General features: G+C 50.8%; 2 protein-coding genes across 5 annotated transcripts; one reads left to right on the forward strand and one right to left on the reverse strand.

Moving 5' to 3' along the window:
• Nucleotides 1-22: 22 nt before the first annotated feature.
• DNASE1L1 (deoxyribonuclease 1 like 1) lies at nt 23-9,034 on the reverse strand. 2 transcript variants are annotated; one of them, XM_070604426.1, is made up of 9 exons: nt 8,893-9,034; nt 7,582-7,956; nt 5,438-5,647; nt 4,986-5,074; nt 4,816-4,902; nt 3,156-3,256; nt 2,899-3,011; nt 2,588-2,814; nt 23-2,483 (listed from the first exon to the last, which is right to left on the reverse strand). In XM_070604426.1, exons 3-9 carry the CDS (start codon nt 5,570-5,572, stop codon nt 2,441-2,443), a joined length of 795 nt encoding a protein of 264 aa, XP_070460527.1. In that variant the 5' UTR covers nt 5,573-5,647; nt 7,582-7,956; nt 8,893-9,034; the 3' UTR covers nt 23-2,440. The 2 variants fall into 2 exon arrangements, with proteins under 2 accessions (XP_070460527.1, XP_070460525.1); XM_070604424.1 differs by having other exon boundaries at nt 2,566-2,814.
• Nucleotides 8,445-18,638, forward strand: TAFAZZIN (tafazzin, phospholipid-lysophospholipid transacylase). 3 transcript variants are annotated; one of them, XM_070604427.1, is made up of 10 exons: nt 8,445-9,555; nt 9,718-9,846; nt 11,080-11,125; nt 11,377-11,462; nt 16,513-16,593; nt 16,693-16,734; nt 16,886-16,948; nt 17,124-17,176; nt 17,602-17,679; nt 17,802-18,638. In XM_070604427.1, exons 1-10 carry the CDS (start codon nt 9,447-9,449, stop codon nt 17,901-17,903), a joined length of 789 nt encoding a protein of 262 aa, XP_070460528.1. In that variant the 5' UTR covers nt 8,445-9,446; the 3' UTR covers nt 17,904-18,638. The 3 variants fall into 3 exon arrangements, with proteins under 3 accessions (XP_070460528.1, XP_070460529.1, XP_070460530.1); XM_070604428.1 differs by having other exon boundaries at nt 9,026-9,555; nt 17,838-18,638; XM_070604429.1 differs by having other exon boundaries at nt 9,063-9,555; nt 17,602-18,638.
• Nucleotides 18,639-23,318: the final 4,680 nt, after the last annotated feature.

Consider the following 23,318-nt stretch of genomic DNA (forward strand, 5'->3'; position numbering starts at 1 on the left):
TCTTCAGAAAAAGGCTGACAACTAAGCTGGCCAGCTGTCACTTTATTACCAGTGAGGGAACAAACCCAGAGCATGGGCTAGGACTAGCAGCCTCTCTTAAGTTGCCTCTTGGGAACATTGACTCAGACCCGCCTCCATCAGATGCTGTAGGTTCACAGTCCCCTTTTGAGTTGTTAAGCAATCTCCTTGACTCACTGCTCTACCCACCCCCACCCCCCAACTTCTAGGGCCTTACTCGCAGGGCCCTCTCCACCACTGGCCAGTGTCCACCCTCACACCAAGCTCCCACAGCTGAATTGGCCCATAGCACTTGGCAGCAAGAGGCCTTTGGGCAAACAGTGCGTAGCCCTCCTTGGCCTAAGGATCCCCATGTGCTGTCTGGTGCCCCAACTGTGCCAGGGCTACTCTGCTGCAAGAGCAATGGTAGGACTCCAGTGTTCTAGGGGAGCAGCAAAGAGGCCTGCAGAGCTCTGCTAGCCAGGGTGGCCTGAGGCTGTGCACCTGGGAGAAGACAGCGAAGGGATCTGATTCCAGGACTACGCATGGTGGGGAGAGCTGCTCCAGTCTGCTGGCTGCTCCCCAGGCAGGCCTCCATGCGGAGCTTAGTCCCCATGGCCCCTCAGGCCTCTGGCTTTTTGTGATTTTTACCTACAGCCATTTTTTTTCTTTTAAAAGGCTTCTTATTAAGTTTTGTTTTCGTTTTTATAACGGTTGGCCCTGAGCTAACATCTGCTACCAATCTTTTCTTTTTTCTTCTCCCCACAGCCTCCTGGTACATAGTTGTATATTCTAGTTGTAGGTTCTTCTAGTTGTGCTATGTGGGACGCCGTGTCAGCATGGCCTGATGAGCAGTGCTAGGTCTGCGCCCGGGATCCAAACCTGCGAACCCCAAGTGTCTGAAGCGGAGCGCATAAACTTAACCACTTGCCACGGGGCCAGCCCCTATAGCCATTTCTTTTTTTTGAGGAAGACTAGCCCTGAGCTAACATCTTGCCAATCTTCCTCTATATGTGGGATGCCTGCCACAGCATGGCTTGCTAAGCAGTGCCATGTCCGCACCCGGGATCCAAACCGGCGGACCCCCAGGCTGCTAAAGTGGAACGTGCTCACTTAACTGCTGCGCCACCGGGCCAGCCTCCCTACAGCCATTTCTAAAGTTTAAGATTTATTTCTTACCTCAAAAATGATGGTTTTAAGCCATAAATATGATAATTTGTGCTTAAGCAGCCCTGATGTCCTGCTATGTTTTTACTGAGCTCTGTTCTCTGGAAAATGGAGCTGGGGAAGGGAGGGTCCCGTGACAGCAACAACCCCATGTGGGCTGGTTGTGAATGTTTGGCCGACTCCCCCACCCTGGAGTCCGTCTCCCTAAGAGTGTGCTCTGGTAGATGCTTTAGTTATAGATCTCTTCTGCGTGCACCTGTACCCTTGGTAACCAGCCTCCTCCAGGCTCCCTCCTACCCCAAGCATGTGCCAATGCGGACTGACAGCACCCTAAGTGGCGGGGCCAGGCCACACAGTGGTTATGAACATGGGCTTGACTGCAGGCATCGGGACTGTTTGCAACTATTTTCATTCACTGGATTGCAATGAGAAACATTTCGTTCCTTAGTTACTCTGCGCATGTGCGTGTGTAATCTGCTTCTCTCCATCCTTGTATCTACTGTGGTCTTAATATTTTCTTGATTCATATGTACAATAAAGATGGCCCTCTGACATATCTGCTACACATATGTAATATCCCCACCAATCTAGTTTTTTGTTCTCAGTGTATGTGTAAATTTACTTTTTGTCATGTAATAAAATCTTTTTGATCTGTTGGGATTCCCTTTTCTGAGTCCTGCAAGAATCAGGAGTTTAGCCGAGATCACCTCCTAAGCCCTCTCTTCCCCTCCCCAAGCCCTGGAGCCTCCTTTATCTCCACTCCTGATAACTACCTGGGGGAAGAGGAGCATGGCTCCAGCCTCAGGGCCCCTGCCTTCCTCGTCTTCCACATTCTCATGCCAGGCACAGGCCCAACCAAAGAACATAAGCCAAACCAAAGAAAGGGCAGATGGAGGAGGGCTGGGCCGGGCTGCAGTCCAATGGAGGAGGGCTGGGCCGGGCTGCAGTCCAATGGAGGAGGGCTGGGCCGGGCTGCAGTCCAATGGAGGAGGGCTGGGCCGGGCTGCAGTCCAATGGAGGAGGGCTGGGCCGGGCTGCAGTCTGACGGGACAGGGCTGCAGTTGAGGCCCTCAGGAGTCACTTGGGCCCCAGCACAGGATGGACAGGGAGGCCGGGGTTTGAGTCCTGAAGGCAGTGTAGTCATCACATCTGTGGGCAGCAGGCATTGGGCAGTTTCAGGCCACTAGGTCCAGCTGAAGGGGCAGGAGTGGCAGCAGCAATGATGGCAGCAACAGAACGGCCAGGCCAAGGGGCTGAACCCTGCACACCGCCTGGCTCAGCTCCACCTCCACAGGGTAGTGGTCGCTGATGTTGAGAGCCTGGGGATGGGCGGTGGGACAAAGTGTTAGTGTCAGGGCTGAAGGACTTCCCGCTGACCCCATTCCTTCCCCACCCCTTTACTTCCTCCTCGGTGAGCTGGAACCTCCTGGGGAAGTCAAAGGTGGCCGCGGCATGCAGCAGGCTCTGGCAGCGCTCCCCGTGCAGCACGATGCGGTCATAGGTGCAGTGGGTGCTGGCCCGCACCGTGGTGTCCTCTCCATCAGCAATCGCCCAGTGGAAGCCTGCCTGAGTCCGCAGCACCAGCTCCCCCAGGTGCTTTTTGTTCAGCGAAGCGCAGTCAGCATTGAAGTCCCCAAGCAGGATCACATCCTGGAGAAGGGGACAGCAGTTGGGCCCAGCCACCTAGCTAGCCATCCTGTCCTCATCCCTCCCATGCAATCTGTCCAGTCCTACCTTGCTCTGCCAGCGCTGGGAGACATCCAGAAATACGTCGTAGAGGGCGTTCAACTCCTTCTCTACATCCTTCGGAGTGGTGTGCAGCGGGACCAGCACCAGGCTGGGAAGGACTGCGAAGCCCCAGGGATGGAGGGCTCCCACCCACTCCTGGCCCTTCTCTGCCCAGCCTCCTGCGGGTAACCAAGCCCCTGGGAGAGCCAGCCAGATCCCCTTCCCCCACCCACAGAACAGGGCCACCCTTCTTCCCCTCCTACCCTTGCTAGGCAAAGTGAACTGGGCTACAAAAGGCTCCCGGGCAAAGAGGTCATCCTCATCATTATACAGGTAGTGATCCAGGGCCCGTGTCTTGTGGGACCTGGGGAACCAAGGGACAGGAAGCAGAGGCCCCACGTCAGTGATTTTGGTTTGCAAGTGCCAATATCAAAGCTGGCACTCAGGGAAGGGGCCCTCCATCAGCAGCCCCATTTCATGTGGGCACAGCCTTCCTAGACTTTTTCTCTAGAACTTTTTTTATTGAGATATAATTCACACACCATGAAATTCACCTGTTTAAAATGCACAATTCAGTGGTGTTTAGTACATTCACAAGGTTGTGCAACTATCACCACAATCAATTTTAGAATATTCTTATCTCCCCAAAAAGAAACCTTGTACCCATTAGCAATCACTTTCCATTCCCCTCCTCGTCAGCCCCTGGCAGCCACTGATCTGATTTCTCTCTCTGTAGATTTGCCTATTCTGGACATTTCATGTGAAAGGAATCAAATAGTATGCGGTCTTCTGTGTCTGACTTTGTTCCTTTAGCATCAATTTTCAAGGCCCACTCATGCTGCAGCATGGGTCAGGACTCCATTCCTTCCATCCTGTGCAGAGACCACACACACAAACCTTCACCAGCTGATGGACACTTGGGCCATTTCCACTTTGGGGCTGTTATAAGTGATGCTGCTATGAGCACTCCTGTATGGATGTGTTTCTGTTCCCCTGTTATTTTATTTTATTTTTTTTGCTGAGGAAGATTAGCCCTGAGCTAACATCTGTGCCAATCTTCCTCCACTTTATATGTGGGTCACCACCACAGCATGGCTGACAAGTAGTGTAGGACTGACTGGGATCGGAACGCACAAACCCGGGCTGCCAAAGTGGAGTGCACCAAACTTAACAACCACTAGGCCACAGGGCCGGCCTCCCCTGTTATTTTTGTGTTTTTTTTTTTTTTTTTTTTGAGGAAGATTAGCCCTGAGCTAACATCTGCCGCCAATCCTCCTCTTTTTTGCTGAGGAAGACTGGCCCTGAGCTAACATCCATGCCCATCTTCCTCTACTTTACATGTGGGATGCCTGCCACAGCATGGCTTGATAAGATGCCTGCCACAGCATGGCTTGATAAGCGATGTGTAGGTCGGCACCTGGGTTCCGAACTGGTGAACCCCAGGCTGCCAAAGTAGAACATGTGAACTTAACTGTTGCACCACTGGGCCGGCCCCTCCCCTATTATTTTGGAGTGAATTCTAGACATCGTATAAGTTCATCTATATAGAGAAACAGGTCTCCTTCTCTGACCTCTGGATCCTGACCCCAAAGGGCCTTCCCCCAGGCTGTCCTCCCAGTAACTTAGGACTGTTTCTGGAAACTAGGTCTGCCCAAGGACCACAATGGGCCCCTGTTGAGCCTCTTCCTAGAAGCTGCAGCCAGCCGCTCCCAAAGAGGGGGCCAGCCTCACTCTAAGCCCCAGTGGCTTTTACAAGAGAGAGGCAGAGGGGCTCCACATCTGTGCATGGAGAAGGAAGGCCTCCTTCTGTAGGGACACATGGGCACCAAAGCTGGCTGGGGTGGAGAAGAGGAAGATCCCAGAATAAAACCATTGAGGAGAAAGAACACGATGAGAAGGAAGCTGGCCACTGTCTGTGCTTACCGGTAGATGTACACGTACTGCTCTTTGTATGTGCTGCGCCCCAGCGGGGGGCTGCTCAGGAAGTCATAGGGCCCGGAGCCATCAAATCTGCCAGAAAAGGGGAACCCAGGGTCAGGAGCCCCGAGGCTCTGGGGTAGGGCCTCAGATTACACCCACAGAGCCGTCCTCACCGCTTGAGTTCTCGAAGCAGCAAGGGGATGGCACTGCCAGAAGAGTCCACCACCTCCTGCAGCACCATGATGTCACAGCGAGCCAGGATCTGCAGGATACCAGGAAGGCCAGCCCCACTCAGTGCCAGCCACCCTGGGGGGGGGGTGTGGTGTTCCTGGGGAAATGGCACTGGCGTGGCCAAGAGTATCATGTGGTGCCAGCTTCTACCCACAGAGAGCAGTGGGGACTAGAAAGAGCCTGGGAGAGGATTGAATGCCATCCCTACCCACACTGCACCCATTTTACAGAGGAGGAGATTGAGGCTAAGGACAGGGAAGGAATGTGCCCCATGTCTCCACACCCATGTCTCTTGATGTCTCCTCTTCTCTGGAACATGCCCCTGATCAGGCAGGGCTGGGGGCTTTGGGTCACGGCCCTTAGGGGTGCAGCTTCCCTGCAGTGATGAACCTACCCGAACTAAGGTGTCCATCACATGTTCCCTGGCCACCTTGGCAAGCGTCAGCCGCTGGGCGTTGAAGGCACAGATGCGAAAGGCCTCCGCCCCACCGGCCAGGAGGAGGAGCAGGAACACAGCGGGGCAGTGCATGGCTGTGTGCGGGCTGCTGGGACCCTCCAGAGGAATCCAGGTCACCACAAGGTACAGTCCCAGCTGGACTCAGTTCTGGTTCCAGGACATGATAATACGGGACAGAGAAAGTGATGTTCATCCTGCTGCCCAGCACCAGTCTCCCAGAGCTGCCAGTGTTGCAGATGTCCTGCCTTCCTTCCTGGGGACACCTTCTGACACTGGCACGTATGGCTTGACCTCATTCTTTTTAATTGTGGTAAAATACACAGAGCATAGAATTTAGCATCTTAACCACTTTTAAGACTACAGTTCAGGGGCATCAAAGTACATTCACATTGCCGCGCAGCCATCCCCACCATCCATCCCCGGAACTTTTTCGTCTTCCTGAGCTGAAACTCTGTCCCCATGAAACACTAACAACACTAACTCCCCTTCTCCCTCCCCTGGCACCACCCCCCTGCCCCAAATCCTCCTTTCTGTCTGTGCTTTCGGGACTTCATACAGGTGGAACCATATGATATCTATCCTTTTGTGACTGGCCTATTTTCCTTAGCATAATGTCCTCAAGGTTCATCCATGTTGTAGCACGTGTCAGAATGTCCTTCCTTTTAAGGTGGAATAACATTCCATTGTGTGGATGGGCCAAATTTTGTTTATCTATTCATCTGTTGATGGACGTCTGGGTTGCTTCCACCTTTTGGCTACTGTGAATCATGCTGTGAACATGGGTGTGCAAATATTGTTTGAGCCCCTTTCATTCCTTTTAGGTATATACCCAGAAGTGGAATTGCTGAATCATATGGGAATGCTGTGTTTAATTTTTTGCTGTTTCCCCACAGCAGCTGCACCATCTTACATTCCCACCAGCAGTCCACAAGGGTTCAACCTCAGGGTTGATTCCAACTTTTCACCACTATTAGCATCTAGGAGGACCATCCTCGTGCATATCTCTCTCCCTGCTTGTGAGATATTATCTTTAAGACAAATTCCCAGCAGTAGAATCGCTGGGCTCAAGGGTGTATGCATGTAAAATGACCTCAGATACACCAAATCACCCCACTGTGGTATGTGATGGGACCCCTTTCTCACGCCCCCGCCACCAGCGGCAGCCGTTCTTGTTCGTCTTACCAACTGGAGCCCCTCTCTTCCTGAGCATCTCTCTCTCTCTCTCTCTTTTTTTTGGAAGATTAGCCCTGAGCTAACATCTGCTGCCAACCCTCCTCTTTTTGCTGAGGAAGACTGGCCCTGAGCTAACATCCGTGCCCATCTTCCTCTACTTTATATGTGGGACGCGGGCCACAGCATGGCTTGCCAAGCGGTGCCATGTCCGCACCCGGGATCCAAACTGGCAAACCCCAGGCCGCCGAAGCGGAATGTGAGCACTTAACCGCTGCACCATCGGGCCGACCCCTGAGCATCTCTCTTGGTTTATCTTTGTCTCAGGCTCACCCAGACTCTGCCCTATCTTTTGGGCTCAGCCCCTTGCTCCATTCCCTGTCCTTGTCACTTTCATTCAGTGACATAAGTCTCTGTACTTCTGTCTGCCGGCTTTTCTCTGTCACCTCATTGCCTTCCTCTTGGGCTCATGTTCTGCCTCTGTCTTTCTCTGCTCTCCCCGATCTTTGTCTCTGTCATTGCGTCTCTGTCCATCTCCTTCGCTCTCCGGGCTGGGCTCAATGCCTCTTTTTCCCTGGCCACCTGCTCTGTCACTCATGCTAGTTTGAGTCCCCTGCCCTGGTGCCTATTCTGGGACGTATGTGGGTATTTAGGCAGCCCTGAGCTGGCAACCGCAGGCTTGGAGGCCCAAGCTTGGAGGCCCAAGCTTGGAGGCCCTGGGGCCAGGGGCCCCCATGAGGGCCAAGGGCAAGAAGAACCAGAAAGTGACTGTTTCTGGCCTCAGCCCAAAGCCCAGCCCAGGCTCCCAACACCAGGCCTTGGCCCCAGTCCTGGGGTTCCCTTCCCTTCGTATCCCCCTCCCCAGGCTTGGGGCAACTTCCTCCCCACTTCTCCCCAGAGGGCTCCCATACCTGTGCAGACCAGCTTGTCTCCTTGCCTGCCTCGGCTGTAAGTGGATTGCAACAACCCACGGAATCCCAGCGCCTGCCTGGGCAGGGACTGGAGAGAAGGAAAGAGGAAGAGACTGTCCTCCTGACTCACCCATCACGTTACCACACGTCAAGGCCAGCCTGCTGCCCCACCCTTCCTGGAGGGCAGGGACTGAGGATCTGTCCCAGAGAGAAGGGAACTAGAGAGCTGGCAGCTCAGTGTCCCTTGGGGTCCTGCACTGTTGCTGTTGGGACAACTGGAGGACTCAGGCAGGGTCTTTGGTCAGGTGGTGGGTCTTCACTGGATGGTTGTAATGCTGTCATCAGGGCAATGTCCCTCTTGGTAGGACCTACGCACTAATGGATTGGGGATGGTGATGAGCAGAAGGTTAGAAAAATTTTGAAAGTCACTAAAATTATGCTTTAAAGATTAAAAAGACTGTTTAATGGGTACAGGGCTTTCTTTTGCGGTGACGAACATGTTCTGGAACTACTTAGAGATGGTGGCTGGCAACAGTGCAAACGTACTAAACGATATAAAAAACTATAACATATAATTTCCTATTATATGCTATATATTACATATTTCATCACATTACGTATTGCATACATATATACGTATAGTATAAATTTGCAATATTGTACTTATGTAAAATTACATCATCTAATATATAATGTATAACACTGTTATATACATAAGCTACTGTATATAATATAAAATGCTATAAAATAGTATGAAATGGTTAATTCTATGTTATGCGAATTTTTTTTTTTTTTGCTTTTCTCCCCAAATCCCCCCAGTACATAGTTGTATATTCAGTTGTGGGTCCTTCTAGTTGTGGCACGTGGGACGCCGCGTCAGCGTGGCCTGATGAGCGGTGCCATGTCCGCGCTAGGATCCGAAACTGTGAGACCCTGGGCCACCGCAGCAGAGCACGCGAGCCCAACCACTCGGCCACCAGGCCGGCCTCCTTGTCATGCGAATTTCACCTCAATAAAAGTAAAGGGGAAAAAAAAGACTAAAGTAAAAGCGCTCCACCTGGGGCCGGCCCAGGTGGCGCAGCAGTTGAGTTCGCACGTTCCGCTTCTCGGTGGCCCGGGGTTCGCCGGTTTGGATCCCGGGTGCGGACATGGCACCGCTTGGCAAAAGCCATGCTGTGGTAGGCGTCCCACATAGAAAGCAGAGGAAGGTGGGCACGATGTTAGCTCAGGGCCAGGCTTCCTCAGCAAAAAGAGGAGGATTGGCAGTCCTTAGCTCAGGGCTAATCTTCCTGAAAAAAGAAAGTGCTCTACCCGCCGCGACCTCCAGCGGTGTCAGCTAATCGTGCTGCCCAGCCCTGCTGCCCACCGAGACTTTTTGGGAGACGGATTAAGGACACAGGAACCGGCGCTTAAGACCAGAGCTGCGCAAGGGCAGGGCGGGACTCCGCGGCCCGCGGGCCCTCCCCCATTGCCGTCAAGCGGCTCGAGCGCGTTTTGCGACAGGTGGCGGGGGGGCGGGGTTCGGGCGCCGTCGCCGACTCGGTTTCCGGCGGGTGCGCGGGGTGCACCGCTATTGCTGCTGGCCCCTATCCCTCCTTGCTACGTCCTCCGGCTCCAGTGCCCGGTGGCGGCTCAGCTGTGGCGAGAGCGGGGCCGGGCCCGGCTCTGGCCTGACCTGCGAGGTGACCTTGGTCGAGGCCCCTGTCGCGCTGAGCCGCGGCGTCCGTCTGCGGCGCTGGCCTGTCAGGGACCTAGCTCTCGAGCGGTTGAGGACACAGACCTGGAGCGGCCCCACAGGCTGCCCGGTGGCAGAGGGAGCGCCGGGCCGCCGGGGGCGGTGGGAGGGAGCTCGCTCTGGGGGAAAGATGCCCCTACACGTGAAATGGCCCTTCCCCGCGGTGCCGCCGCTCGCCTGGACCCTGGCCAGCAGCGTTGTCATGGGCCTGGTGGGCACCTACAGCTGCTTCTGGACCAGTGAGTGTGCCTGAAGCCGAGGCAGGGTCGGCCACGGGTCTCCGCGCCCGGCTAGAGTTGGGGTTTGGGGTTGGGAGCGCTGGCCGGGCCTAGTGTGGGTCGAGGGAGCCCTGGGCTGTGGGAGAAGTCCAAGGCCCCCCACACTCCCTCTCTCCCCGCCAGAGTACATGAACCACCTCACCGTCCACAACAAGGAGGTGCTGTACGAACTCATCGAGAACCGGGGCCCAGCCACTCCCCTCATCACTGTCTCCAATCACCAGTCCTGCATGGATGACCCTCATCTCTGGGGTACCTGGACCACTGCGCTGGGCACAGGGAGGCAGGGACAGAACCTGGGATGGGGGCCAAACAAAGGCAGAACAAACTCTCTTTTTTTAAAAGATTTTATTTTCCCTTTTTCTTCCAAAAGCCCCCCGGTACATAGTTGTGTATTTTTAGTTGTGGCTCCTTCCAGTTGTGGCATGTGGGACACCGCCTCAGTGTGGCCTGATGAGCGGAGCCATGTCCACCCCAGGATTGGAATAGGTGAAACCCTGGGCCGCTGAAGTGGAGCACAGGGCCGGCCCCCAAACTCACTTGTCAGTGGGCTCTTCACATAGCTCTGGCACTCCTGTTTCTGGGGTGTCCTGCCTCAGGGCTGAAAATTTGATTTGTAGCTTCAGCATCCTCTCAGGGAACGTGATTTGGAGAGAGCCTAAGAAACTTGGAGGGAGCGAGAAAATGAGGAAATGGCTACAGGGCAAGGTCTGACAGATTCTTTACTCTGATGCACCAGACCTGTGGAACCCTCCATTCTCTAAACCGTTGAAGATCCCACAGAGTCTTGGGAACAAATCTGAGGATGATACGGTGTCCTGTTAAGGAAGCTCTGGGCTAGGGGCTGGAAGACCTGTGTCCTGGTTTCAGGTTTGCCCCAGACTGGATTTGTACCCTTCAACCAGCCTCATTTGGGAGCCTGGTCCCCCACCTAGAAGTTCCTGCTCTGCTGACTTCACAGGAAGTTGCTTGGCTCCAGTAACCTGGATGGCTGCATAGAAGGGTGCTCAGGGCTTCCACCACTGAATGCAGGACATTAGACTATCTTAAAGCTCACGAGGAGCCACCGGGTCAAATCGGAGCCTTTCAGAGTTCACCCTGGCCATTGGGCAGAGAATGGCATGTAGGATGCCACAGGCGGGTCCTAGGAGGCCAGGAAGGAGGCTTTGGAGCCGTCCAGTAGCCTGGACTAGGGTGACGGCAGTGATAATGAAAGGAGAGGTATAGACGAATAGGCAGTGTTAAAATCTATCAGAGATGTAAGCAGACCAGATGTAGTGACTAAAGATATGGGAGATGAGAGAGACAGAGGAGCCAGGGAGAATTTGAGGTCCAGCCCAAGGGTCTGCAAGGTGCCACTTTGGGCCATAGGAAAAGGTAGTGCTGCTGACCTTGTTCCCCATTCCCTGAAAGAGGGTGACAGAAAAAGGTGCTCCCTAAAGACAAGCTAAGTTAGGGCATGAAGGCTTTTCTCTCCTTCTCTAGGGATCCTGAAACTTCGCCACATCTGGAACCTGAAGTTGATGCGTTGGTGAGGAGGAATGGGCCCCTTGCAGTGGGCCCAGCAGGCCTCACCCGTCTCTGCCCAGATTTGCCTTCTTCCTGCTCTGCCCAGGAGGTGGCATCCAGCGGTCTAGGCAGGGCAGGGAGTGGGGCCCCACCCTGCAGGCCCTCCTGTGCCTCCATTCTGCATTGCCGATGATGCCAGGCATCATGCTGAGGGGAGGGTAGGGAAGCAGGGTGCAGGTGAGGCAAGGATGACTGTATCTGTCCCCACTCCAGGACCCCTGCGGCTGCAGACATCTGCTTCACCAAGGAGCTGCACTCCCACTTCTTCAGCTTGGGCAAGTGTGTGCCCGTGTGTCGAGGTGAGCTGCTCCTCTGGGAGGCCCTAGTGGGCCATTGGCTGTGGGGAGGTGCTTTTGGGGCTTCTCTGGCCTCCTTTGGGGCAGGGAGGAGGTAGCCAGTGCCTCTGGCTTGGCAGCACGGGACGTGGAGGGACCCAGGTGGGACAGGCAGCCTGGGAGCAAGGGGAGCCAGGGACCACTGCCCCACTAGCGTGAGGCCCAGATCCACTGCATGGCAGCAGAGGTGGCAAGTGGCTAGTGGAGGAGCCATGGCTTCTTGGAGAGTGCTCAATTCTCTGCAACTGCCTGAGGATTGTATGAACCTGGAGCTCTGGCATTAGGGTCAAAGAGGCATTATCCACAGCCCCTTCATGCAAGGATGTTGCTAACTCAATGGTGGCAGTGTGGTATCACTGGTCTTTGATGGTGGTGGCATGTGTCAGAGGCTGCAGGGTTTGGGAGAACAAATAGGCTTGTGGGGTGAGGGATGTGACATTGAATGACTAAGCACATCTTGAGAGCCTCAGGAGGCAGGGCCCATTTTGATCCCCATTTTCCAGATAAAGGGGCTCAGGGATTAAACTGCTGGCAAGGTCACAGGGCAAGAGCTGGCAAAGCCAGGATTTGAATCCAGGTTGCTCTTTCCTCTGGGGAAGTAGAATTTTTCCAGGCAGAGTATGAAAGGAAAGGTGTTCGAGACATGGGAAGGTGTGCCAGGCACTAGAGAGGTATGCGATAAAGGTAGAAGATGTAGGTTGCGGGGCTGGCCCAGTGGCACAGTGGTTAAGTGCGCACATTCCACTTTGGCAGCCCGGGGTTTGCTGGTTCGGATCCCGGTATGGACATGGCACTGCTTGGCACACCATGCTGTGGTAGGCGTCCCACATATAAAGTAGAGGAAGATGGGCACGGATGTTAGCTCAGGGCCAGCCTTCCTCAGCAAAAAGAGGAGAATTGGCAGCAGATGTTAGCTCAGGGCTAATCTTCCTCAAAAAAAAAAAAAAAGAAAGAAAGAAAATGTAGGTTGCAGGCCAAATGTGAGGGTTCTGGAATAATCATGTTAATCATTTTATTTTATTTTATTTTATTATTTTTGGCTGAGGAAGATTGGCCCTGAGCTAACATCCATTGTCACTCTTCCTCTTTTTGCTGAGGAAGATTCACCCTGAGCTAACATCTGTTGCCAGTCTTCCTCTGTTTTGTGTGTGAGCCACCATCACAGCATGGCCACTGACAGATGTGTGGTGTAGGTTTGTGCCCGGGAACCAAAGCTAGGCCGCTGAAGCAGAGCATGCCAAACTTAACCACTAGGCCATGGGGCTGGCCCCTGTTAATCATTTTAGACTGTGCTGTCTTGTGAGGGTAACGATGTGCTTTCGTTTGTGCTTCAGAGAGAGAGCACCCTGGCTGCAGTGTGGCTGGTCAACAGAAGCGGGGCTGGGTGGAGGCAGGGAGCCCAGTTAGGGGTCATCCCAGTGCTTCTGGCAGCAGAGGATTGTAGCTAGGCCTCTGAGGGTCATCGTGGAGAGTCAGAGAAGGGGCCTGCTTTGGGATGTGCTCTGCAGGCAGAGTCAACAGGACTTGATAGATTGGGTGTAGGAGGGGGTGAGGAAAATAACTCAAAGATGACATAGGTGCCATCTGGTAACACTGAACCATTGGGAGGATGGGAGGAGGGGAAAGTAGTGTGGGGGTTGGGAGAGGAGGTAAGTCCCGTTTTGCACATGCTTCATCTGAAGAGCCTGTCACCTGAAGTGGGGAGCAGTCCCAGAGGCACAGTGGGATGTGCAGTTCTGGAACTCAAAAGAATGGTTGGGAATAAAGATATCGGAGACTCAACCACAAACAAAGTCACAAACATAGAGACGAGATTGTAGAGGGAGAGAGCAGGGGCCCAAGACAGCACCTCAAAACACAGGAGAGACAAGCCACCAAGGCAGCAGGAAGCAATGGCCAGAGAGGAAGGAAGCAAAGCAGAGCCCTTTGCCACTGTGGAAGCCTCCAGTGACCCTGGAGAAGCCAATTCCAGGGAGTGACAGCTGCAGGAGCTGCGGGGGGTGCGCGGGGGCAGTGGTTGGAGACAGCAGGGGTGGCCACTCTTCCCAGAGGTTTCATTATGAGGAAGAAGAGAGAGGAGGAAGTAACCAAAAGGTGTTAGAGGTCAAGGAAGAGTTTCTTATTTCTAGTTGGTCAAAGTAAAACCGGGTAAAATCCAATAAAGTAACCTCAAATAATAAAGAAGGACTTTGAATGAAAAGCTGCAGTGCCCACCCCTCCAGATCCTCGGACTACTCCCCGGAGACAGCTGCCTGAAAAGCTTTCTCTTTTTGCTGCCTCTTTTTGTGTGTGTGAGGAAGATTGGCCCTGAGCTAACATCTGTGCCAATCTTTCTCTGTTTTGTATGTGGGATGCCACCACGGCATGGCCTGATGAGTGGTGTGTAGGTCTGCACCTGGGATCTGAACCTGCAAACCCTGGGCTGCCCAATTGGAGCACGTGAACTTAACCCCTACACCACCGGGCTGGCCTCTCTTTTTGCTGCTTTTGGAGGCTACTTCATTTCTCCGAAAGAAGCAGGGGCTACAACGTTATGGCTAGTGACTGTGGTGGTGTTTATCACTCCCCGCTCTGAGAGATGAGGACTCTGCTCACGTACCCCTGTTCCCAAGTCTTAGTTCCTCCCTTCTGCAACCTCAGACAGAGGTCTTCTGTCTCCATTTGTCTTGTTCTTTTTGGCCTGCATCTAGGTTTTATTGCACAATTAAAAACAGAAAGTGAAGGGGCCAGCCCGGTGGCGCAGCAGTTAAGTTAGCATGTTCCGCTTTGGCGGCCAGGGGTTCGCTGGTTCAGATCCTGGGTGCAGACATGGCACTGCTTGGCAAGCCATGCTGTGGCAGGCATCCCACATATAAAGTAGAGGAAGATGGGCATGGATGTTAGCTCAGGGCCAGTCTTCCTCAGCAAAAAAAAAAAAAAAAAAAAAAAAAAGAGGAAGATTGGCAGCAGATGTTAGCTCAGGGCTAATCTTCCTCCAATAAAAAGAAAACGTAAAAAGACAAAGTGAAATCTTAATCCTATTCTGGGTCTTTTGTGGTTCCATACAAATTTTAGATTTATTTGGTCTAGTTCTGTGAAAAATCCCATTGGTATTTTGAAAAGGATTGCTTTGAATCTGTAGATGGCTTTGGGCAGTATGGACATTTTAACTATATTAATTCTTTCCATGAGCACAGTGTATCTTTCCATTTATTTGTGTCGCTTTCCATTTCTCTCATCCCAGTGTCGTGTAGTTTTCAGGGTACAGGTCTTTCGCCTCCTTGGTTAAGTTTATTCCTAGGTATTTTATTTTTTTTGATGCAGAAATCTTAATCCTAAGCACCTTCAGTGAGAGAAAATGGGCAGGGACAAGCTATTTACCAAACACGTTGGATGTGTAGCAAAGATCTAACAATACGTGTTGAAAAAAAGGAAGTATCTGTTATACTTTGCTTCTGTATTCCAAGAAGTTCCCTTTCCCCCCCCAAGCATAGGCCTTGTGATATGACATGAAGTATCGAAGTGATCTTGCACAAGCTGAACAAGTGAGTAGAAATAGCATTTGCAAAAGCTAAACATTATGAAGTGTTGCTCCAAAAGCATAGTAGTAGTGTTTTAAAATTTCAATTTCAAGCTGGATGGCTTGGTTGTACCAGTGGATTTTAATAGAGGAGCCAGCAGCTCTGAAGCCCACCCCCTAGCAGGTAATGCAGTCCCAAGTAGGGAAACCGCTGCTCTGTGCTGCCCTAAGAAACGGTCATGGGTGATTGATCCCTAACTCCAACCCCTGAGGGACCTGCTGGGCCAGCTCCCCATTTGGGTTGGGTTGAGATTTCTGGATCCCTAACTAGCACCTTCTACAGACTTGGCCTTGTAGAGAACAGATTAAAAGTCCATTTCTTGGTGCATAGCCACAAGCTAGTCCTGGAGTCTGTCTCTCTCCCTCTTTGTGATATGGCTCTCTACTCCCTACTTGATAAGATGAGGATATTTACTCTACCCTGCTCCTTCAACCTCCCTCCTTTTCTGTTTCTGTCCACTATATGGACAAGCTTGATGAGATTCTTAATGCATGTGGTCACAGATTGTCTCCATGTGACTCCAAATTGAAAGCCAGCACACAGCATTAGGCATCCATGTCTGTGTTGTTGCTGAGCACCAGGCCACCTGGATTCAGTGTCATGGTCTCAGCATGTCTCTAAGGCAAGTGTTGCTAGCATTGGGGGCAGCTCGGCCCCACTTTTTTCCATTTAGCAAATTTGAGTTTTTCCCAACTCTCAATGACACTGTGTGTTCCAGCCAGTGTTCTCCCTTTCCTGAGAGACTTCGCCAAGGGGAGCCCTATGAGGAAGGGGCCAGCAAGAGAAAGGGACGGTGGAGGCTGAGGATGTAGGCAGAGCTAGGAGGCCTGTGGGGAGTGGCTGCAGTAACTGGCCTGGCCAAGACAGCGTTGGTGTCCAGGATCTGGGCCCCAAGCAAGGCTGGAAGTTGTGAATTGGTTTGCTCCAGCAGCACCCTCTGAGCCAGGGGCAGCAGATGGTAGGCTTGCCCCAGAAGTGGTGCATCCCAAGGAGAAGGAGAGGCTCCAAGAGCCTGGCAGGGAGAGAGGGAGGGTAGGGAGGATGGTGAGCCGATCCGGGGGTCTGCAAGGGTGTATACTGTAGGTATATGCCTGCAGCTGAAGTGTCCCAGCGGGTGAGGCTATGATGAGACCAACAGGCAGAACGCAGGGTCCTAGGTTGGAGGAGGAATTGCCAAGTTCAGAATTTTGGTCAGAGATAGTTTGAGACGATGATGCCATCTTGTACATGACAGGCACTTAGAGGTTTAGAGGATATTATTGAACTAAGGATGTCAAGGGCCATGATGCAACCGGGGCTGAGCTGGCCCGGGAGAGACAGTCACTGGAAGGGGTCTGTATGGACGGCACAGTGGGGGATGAGAAAGTCCCTGAGCTGCTGCTTCATTCCCAGGGACGGGGAAGGAGGGGCCCTGGGAGAATGGGGACTGACAGAGAGAGGCCTTTTCTCGGCAGGAGATGGCGTCTACCAGAAGGGAATGGACTTCATTTTGGAGAAGCTCAACCATGGGGACTGGGTGCACATCTTCCCAGAAGGTCAGTGGGGCTGGCAGGGTTGCGACCCCCACTAACAATATGGGCGGGACTGCTTCCTCCATGTCTCCCAAGCCTCACCTCTGTCCTCGCTCTCAACAGGCAAAGTGAACATGAGCTCCGAGTTCCTGCGCTTCAAGTGGGGTAAGGGCTGGCTTGGACTGTGGCAGATGGGTATGTTGGTAGCAGCAGGAGGGGGCAGGTCGTTTTAAGTGGAGGAGGGCAGGGATGGCCCGGCTGTAGGCTGGTATTGAAGCTCTGCTCACACCAGTGTTTCTGCCTCTCCCTGGGACAGGAATTGGGCGCCTGATTGCTGAGTGTCATCTCAACCCCGTCATCCTGCCGCTGTGGCATGTCGGTGAGTCTCCCTCTCTGGCCAAGGCTGCGGCCTGGGGATGGGGGAGGGAGAGGGGCTTCCCTAGGTGGTGTCCAGGGGCTTTCTGCTGGTTGGCAGGGAGGGGGCTCCTTCTGGTCCCAGGCTGCCCTGCTCCACTCCATGCCTGCTTCCCGGCCTTCTGTCCACCACACTGCAGGAATGAACGACGTCCTTCCTAACAGCCCGCCCTACTTCCCCCGCTTTGGACAGGTGGGTAAGGGGTGCTGACCTTCATCTGTCTGTCTGTCTGCCATCTGCTCTATGTCTCTCATTCAGCACTACTGAGACCAGATTCAGAAGCTGAGCTTGAGGCTGCAGCATGGGGACCTAGGGGAACATAGAGAGGGCCTTCCTGGCACCAGGGCCAGTAGAAGGAGAGCCAAGGCAATCAGGCTGGGGCAGGGGCAGGCAAAGGGTTGCACTGGGACAGGACGTCTAGATCATGGACCCCAGGACTGAGATGGCCTTTGGATGCCACTGAGCCCGACTGTTTGACTTTAAAGAGGGAGAATGGCCCTAGAGGCATGCAGCAAGTTAGGGGCAGGACTTGGCTTCTGGCTCCCCGGGGCAGTTGGGCTGGAGCTGTGGGCACTCCCCCTATTCCTGTCACCTGCTGGTGGCTGGTCTCCCCACAGAAAATCACCGTGCTGATCGGAAAGCCCTTTAGTGCCCTGCCCGTGCTGGAACGGCTCCGGGCAGAGAACAAGTCCACTGTGAGTTTCCCCCCTGGGCTTCCCCCTCACTGTCCTCGGCCCCTCCCAGCGCCCTTGGCCTCCCAGGGTTCCTGGGGGCAGCTCCCTGAGGGCTGCAGGCCAGCCCCAGTCCTTCCCCTCAGGTGGAGATGCGTAAAGCCCTGACCGACTTCATTCAGGAGGAATTCCAGCGCCTGAAGACCCAGGCGGAGCAGCTCCATAACCACCTGCAGCCCCGGAGCTAGGCGCTACCCTACCCAGACCCTGCCCTTGCTTCCTCTGGACTGGGCACAGCCCCCAAGGCCTGGAGAAGAGACAGCTCTGGGACCCAAGCCCCAGCTACCAGGCTCTCAGTGCCGCCTTTGGGTCCTTGCACCACACAGAGCTGGAGCTGGGGGATGAACTGATGCTTTGAGCCCAGTTACAGTTTGTTAGACAGATTTGTTCATACCCTTAATGGGTGCCCTCTCCTAGTTGGTGAGCATTCCAGCTCCTGTGTTTCTTCAGTTGGAGGAAGGGTTTCAGCTGCTTCTCCCGCTTGGCCACGAAGATGTTCTCTCCCAGGGCTGGTGTCAGGAGGGAGGGTCATTGAAGAGGGGCAAGTGGCCAGGCTGGAGCTTTAGGGAGGGGCCCACAAGGCTCTTGGCCTGGATTCCACCCACCTGCCCCAATCTGGGAGCTGCTCACCACCTCCTCAGGGATGACCATCAGCCATGTCTTTCTTCTGCCTGTTCTTCCCACAAGCATGGGAGCCTCAGGCAGGGCCTGGCCCCAGGCTGCAGGCAGAAGAGCTGCCCTTTGCCAGAAGTGGAGCCCAGCCAAACAGAGCCTGCAGTAAGGGCCTGAGACCCTGCCACTTGCCCCGACACCAGGGCCACTGACTTCTCTGTCCTTTCCACTTCTCTGGCATCACTTGAGTTTCCTGGGGCCTGGGTTTTCATGTTTTGTAAACAGTAAAGCATCTGTGTCGTGCTGTTTTACCTCTGGCCTCTCTGTAATGGTGCGGATGGGATGTGACCCGCTGGACGGGAAGGCTGGACCCTTAAAGCCCTGGGCACATCAAGAGCACTTGAATAGAGGGCCTTGAGTTCTCAGTGTGCCCCAGTCGCTTACGACTTCAGTCATTGTCTGTAGTTCCCATAACCTTGCAAAAGTAGTGATTAATCTCATTTTGCAAAGAAGGCAGAGCAAGCTAATAGACTTGCTTCAAATCCCAAAGCTAGCAAGGCCGAGAGAAGCAAGTAGCAATTTGATCCTTCCTGGGCTGGTTCCCAGAAGAGAGGAGGTCTCTGAAAGGCCCAGCAAGTTGCCATGAGCAACATGAACTGTGTTGGGAGGTGGGAAGGAAACACCTAGATTGAGTCTGGGACCCTGGGTGGGAGCAAAGGAGCATCCAGGGTGGTGGTGCTCCTGGCAGAAGCGAAAGCAAATTCTCTCTAGAGAAAAGTGGGCTCAGTTTAGGTCTCCAGTTTGTCCATAGATTAGGATCAATCAAAAAGGCCTCACAAAGATCACCAAACATAGAAAGAAATGAAGCACCGTAGTTAGGTCAGCAGAAACAAGAACACATTGAAACCCTTTGAGACTTCTGAAATTGACAGCGTCTGACAGAATATGGGAAATACTATAATAGAAATGTGGAGAGAAAGAAAAGACAGAACCACAAAACTGAGCCAGCAAAAAGAGAAGATTCAAAGATGATCACGACGGCAACTGTGTGTGAGTCTATGATTATTTCAAAATAAAAGGTTTTCAAAAGTGACCGGGGGCCGGCCCGGTGGCACAGCGGTTAAGTGCTCCCGTTTCACTTCGGTGGCCCGGGGTTCGCCAGTTCGGATCTTGGGTGCAGACATGGCACTGGCACACTATGCTGTGGTAGGCGTCTCACATATTAAGTAGAGGAAGATGGGTACAGGTGTTAGCTCGGGGCCAGTCTTCCTCAGAAAAAAAAAAAAGGATTCACAGATGTTAGCTCAGGGCTAATCCTCCTCGGAAAAAAAAAAAAGTGACCAGAAGGGAAAAAAAATCACTTGGGGAAAAAAAGAAACACTTGTAAATAAATATAGGTAAAAACAAACTGTAGGCCACTTTGCATTTACAGGTCAAAATATAACATCCCTTTTTCATGTATATATTTCATATCCATTTGAACAAATATCAACTACATTTCATGAAGAGTTCTGATTTTATACCCTATGATAGAATGTTCCATTTTTTCATGTTCTTGTGTTTTTACTACATAATCTCCATAAATATTATATAAATATAGTTTTGCAGGTTTTTAAATTTTAAATCATATTGTACTGTATAGCTGCTTCTGCAATTTGATGTTTTTTTATGTAGACTTTTTTATAGCAGTTTTAGGTTCACAGTAAAGTTTGGCTTATTCTGGGATTGCAAAATCTATAAATGTCATTCACCATATTAACTGATTAAAGGAGAAAATCCATATGATTATTTCAATAGATGCAGAAGCATATCAGCCGTAAAATACTTGTAATTTCAAAAACTCTTGGCAAACTACGAACAGAAGGGAACTTTCTTAATCTGATAGTCTATCTACAAAAACACCGTTCTCAATCTGATGGAGACTACCACAAAGCTAGAGTAAATGTTTTTTGATATTTTTATTGAGGTAAAATTGACATATAACATTATATTCGTTTCAGGCGTACAACATAATGATTTGATATTTGTATCCATTGCAAAATGATCACCACAGTAAGTCTAGTTAACATCCATCATCACACGTAGTTACAAAATTTTTTTTCTTGTGATGAGAACTTTTAAGATCTACTCTCTTAGCAACTTTCAAATATGCAATACAGCATTGTTAACTATAGTCACCATCCCCAGGACTTACTTTTTTTTTTTTAATTAAAAAAAAAATTTTGTATTTATAGGTTTTACGTTTAGGTCTGTTATTTATTTATTTATTTTTTGAGGAAGATTAGCCCTGAGCTAACTACTGCCAGTCCTCCTCTTTTTGCTGAGGAAGCCAGGCCCTGAGCTAACATCCGTGCCCATCTTTATATGTGGGATGCCTACCACAGCACGGTGTTTGCCAAGCGGTACCATGTCCGCACCCGGGATCCAAACCGGCGCATCCCGGGTCGCCGAGAAGTAGAACGTGTGCACTTAACCGCTGCGCCACTGGGCTGGCCCCTCAAGTGCATTTCTATACATACACCAGCAACAAAAGAATTAGAGAATATAATTTAAAACAAGACATCATTTACAAAACTATAGGGTACCTCGGAATCAATCTAACAAAAGATGTGAAAGACTTATATAAGGAAAATTATAACACCTTATTGAAAGACATTGAAGAAGACCTAAGTAAATGGAGAGAGATCCCACACTCATGAACAGGAAGACATGATACAGTAAAAGTGTCAGTTCTCCAGAATTGATCTATAGATTAAATGTAATACCAATCAAAAGCTAATCAGGGTTCAAACAGATATTTGTACACCAATGTTCATAGCAGCATTACTCACAAGAGCCAAAAGGTGGAAACAACTCAAGTGTCCATCAACAGATGAGTGGATAAATAAAATGTGCTACACTAACACGTGTTACAACTTGGATGAACCTTGAAAATGTTATGCTAAGCGAAATAAGCCAAACATAAAAGGACAGATACTGTATGATTCCACTTGTATGGTCCCTGGAGCAGTCAGTCATAGAAACAGAAAGTAGAATGGTGGGTGCCAGGGGCTGGGCGAGGGGATGGGGAGTTAGTGTTTAGTGAGGACAGAGTTTTAGTTTGGGATGATGACAATGTTCTGCCAATGGATGGTGATGATGGTTGCACAACAATGCACTGAACTGTACACTTAAAAATGGTTAAAATGGTAAATTTTATATTATGGATATTCTACCACAATAGAAAACTTTTTTAAATGGCTAAAATTGTCAATTTTATGTTATGTATACCTTACTACAATTTCAAATAACCTAATCAACTTTTGAAATTATCTAATCAACCTAACAAGTTGACTCTAAAATTTATATGGAAGCACAATAGCCCAAGAAGAGCCTCTTGAAAAAGAAGAACAAGGTGGGAGGATTTGCCTTACTGGGTATCAAGGTTTATTATGAAGCTATAGTGATTAAGACAGTGTGGTACTGAATAGACAAATTGACCAGTGGAATAGAGAGCCCTAAAACTGACCCACAGCTATATGGACACTTATTATACAACAAAAGCAGTATTTCAAGACAGTGGGTAAAGGATATTTATCTCAATAAATGGTACTGGGACAACTGCAGATCTCTATGGAAAAAAAGAAACTTGACCCATACCTCACACCATACATACATAAAAGTATGAAAAACAAGATAACTTCTAGAAGATAATATAGGAGAATATTTCTATAATCTTGGGGGCAGAGAAAGGTTTCTTAAACAGGACATTAAAAATATTAACCATAAAGAAAAAAATGGTAAATTTGACTACATTAAAATTAAGAAGTTCTGTTCATCAGAAGACATCATTAAGAAAGTGAAAAGGGAAGCCACGGAGCAGAAGAGATTTGCAATACACATAACCAACGCAGGGCTTATACTCAGAATATATAAAGAACTCCTATAAATCAATTTTAAAAAGATAATCCAATAGAAAAATGGGAATATTGATGCAAGCAGGCATTTCACAGAAGAGGAAACACAAATGGCAGAGCTGAAAATATATATCCTGTATGAGTTTCTTGTAGCTGCAGTACCATAAACTGGGAGGCTAAAAACAACAGACTTCTTGTCTCCCAGTTCTGGAGGTCAGAAGTCCAAGATCAAGGGGTCAGCAGGGTTGATTTCTTCTGTGGGCTCTGAAAGAGCATCTGTTCTGAGCCCCTCCTCCAGCTTCTGGAGGCTGCCAGCAATGCTTGGTGTTCCTTGGCTTGTAGACACATCACTCTAATCTCTGCCTCCATCTTCATATGGCCTTCTCTTCTCTGTGTCTGTGTGTCTATTTTTCTCTTCTTATAAAGACACCAGTCACTGGATTACAGTTCACCCTAACTAGTCCAGTATGACTCCAACTTAACTAACTACATTTGCAAAGACCCTTTTTCCAAATAAGATCACATTCTGAGGGACACTAGTCAACCCAGTACGTATACCCTATGACCTCGCAATAACCCACCTAGGTATATATATCCATTGAAATGCACATATATGTGCACCACAAGACATATACATAATTGTTCACAGCACCATTAGCCATACTAGCCAAAGCAGGAAATCACTCAAACATCCCTCAACAGAAGGGCTCAATGACTGGCAGGATATTTATCTGGGGATGCTATGCAGCAATGTTGTTATTATGGGATGACTTGCATGAACCTCCCAGTCTTGAGCAGAGAATCTAGATGCAAAATACAATACTGAACAATTCCATTTATATAAAGTCCCGAGACAGACAAAATAAAACCATCGTATTTAGGGATGCATGTTTAACTGCTGCTTTGGTGTGAACATTTGTGGCCCCCTCAAATTCATATGTTGAAACCTAATGCTCTAATGGTATGAGGAGGTGGGGCCTGTGGGAGGTTCTTAGGTTGTGAGAGGTGGAGCCCTCATGATGGGATTAGCACCTTATAAAAGAGACTCCAGAGAGCCCCCTCACCCCTTCCACCAAGTGAGGATACAATGAGGTC

The sequence above is a fragment of the Equus przewalskii genome, chromosome X (assembly GCF_037783145.1).
Source record: "Equus przewalskii isolate Varuska chromosome X, EquPr2, whole genome shotgun sequence".
Taxonomy (NCBI): domain Eukaryota; kingdom Metazoa; phylum Chordata; class Mammalia; order Perissodactyla; family Equidae; genus Equus; species Equus przewalskii.

What these genes read in the sequence shown, in the direction of transcription:
- DNASE1L1 (XM_070604424.1), bottom strand. Translation starts at nt 5,572, where the DNA reads ATGCACTGCCCCGCTGTGTTCCTGCTCCTCCTCCTGGCCGGTGGGGCG. An exon ending in TGATGGACACCTTAGTTCGG is followed by an intron (nt 5,075 to 5,437) that starts GTAGGTTCATCA and finishes GGTATCCTGCAG; the next exon opens with ATCCTGGCTCGCTGTGACAT. An exon ending in CTGCTTCGAGAACTCAAGCG is followed by an intron (nt 4,903 to 4,985) that starts GTGAGGACGGCT and finishes CTTTTCTGGCAG; the next exon opens with ATTTGATGGCTCCGGGCCCT.
- TAFAZZIN (XM_070604429.1), top strand. Translation starts at nt 9,447, where the DNA reads ATGCCCCTACACGTGAAATGGCCCTTCCCCGCGGTGCCGCCGCTCGCC. An exon ending in CTACAGCTGCTTCTGGACCA is followed by an intron (nt 9,556 to 9,717) that starts GTGAGTGTGCCT and finishes TCTCCCCGCCAG; the next exon opens with AGTACATGAACCACCTCACC. An exon ending in GGATGACCCTCATCTCTGGG is followed by an intron (nt 9,847 to 11,079) that starts GTACCTGGACCA and finishes CTCCTTCTCTAG; the next exon opens with GGATCCTGAAACTTCGCCAC.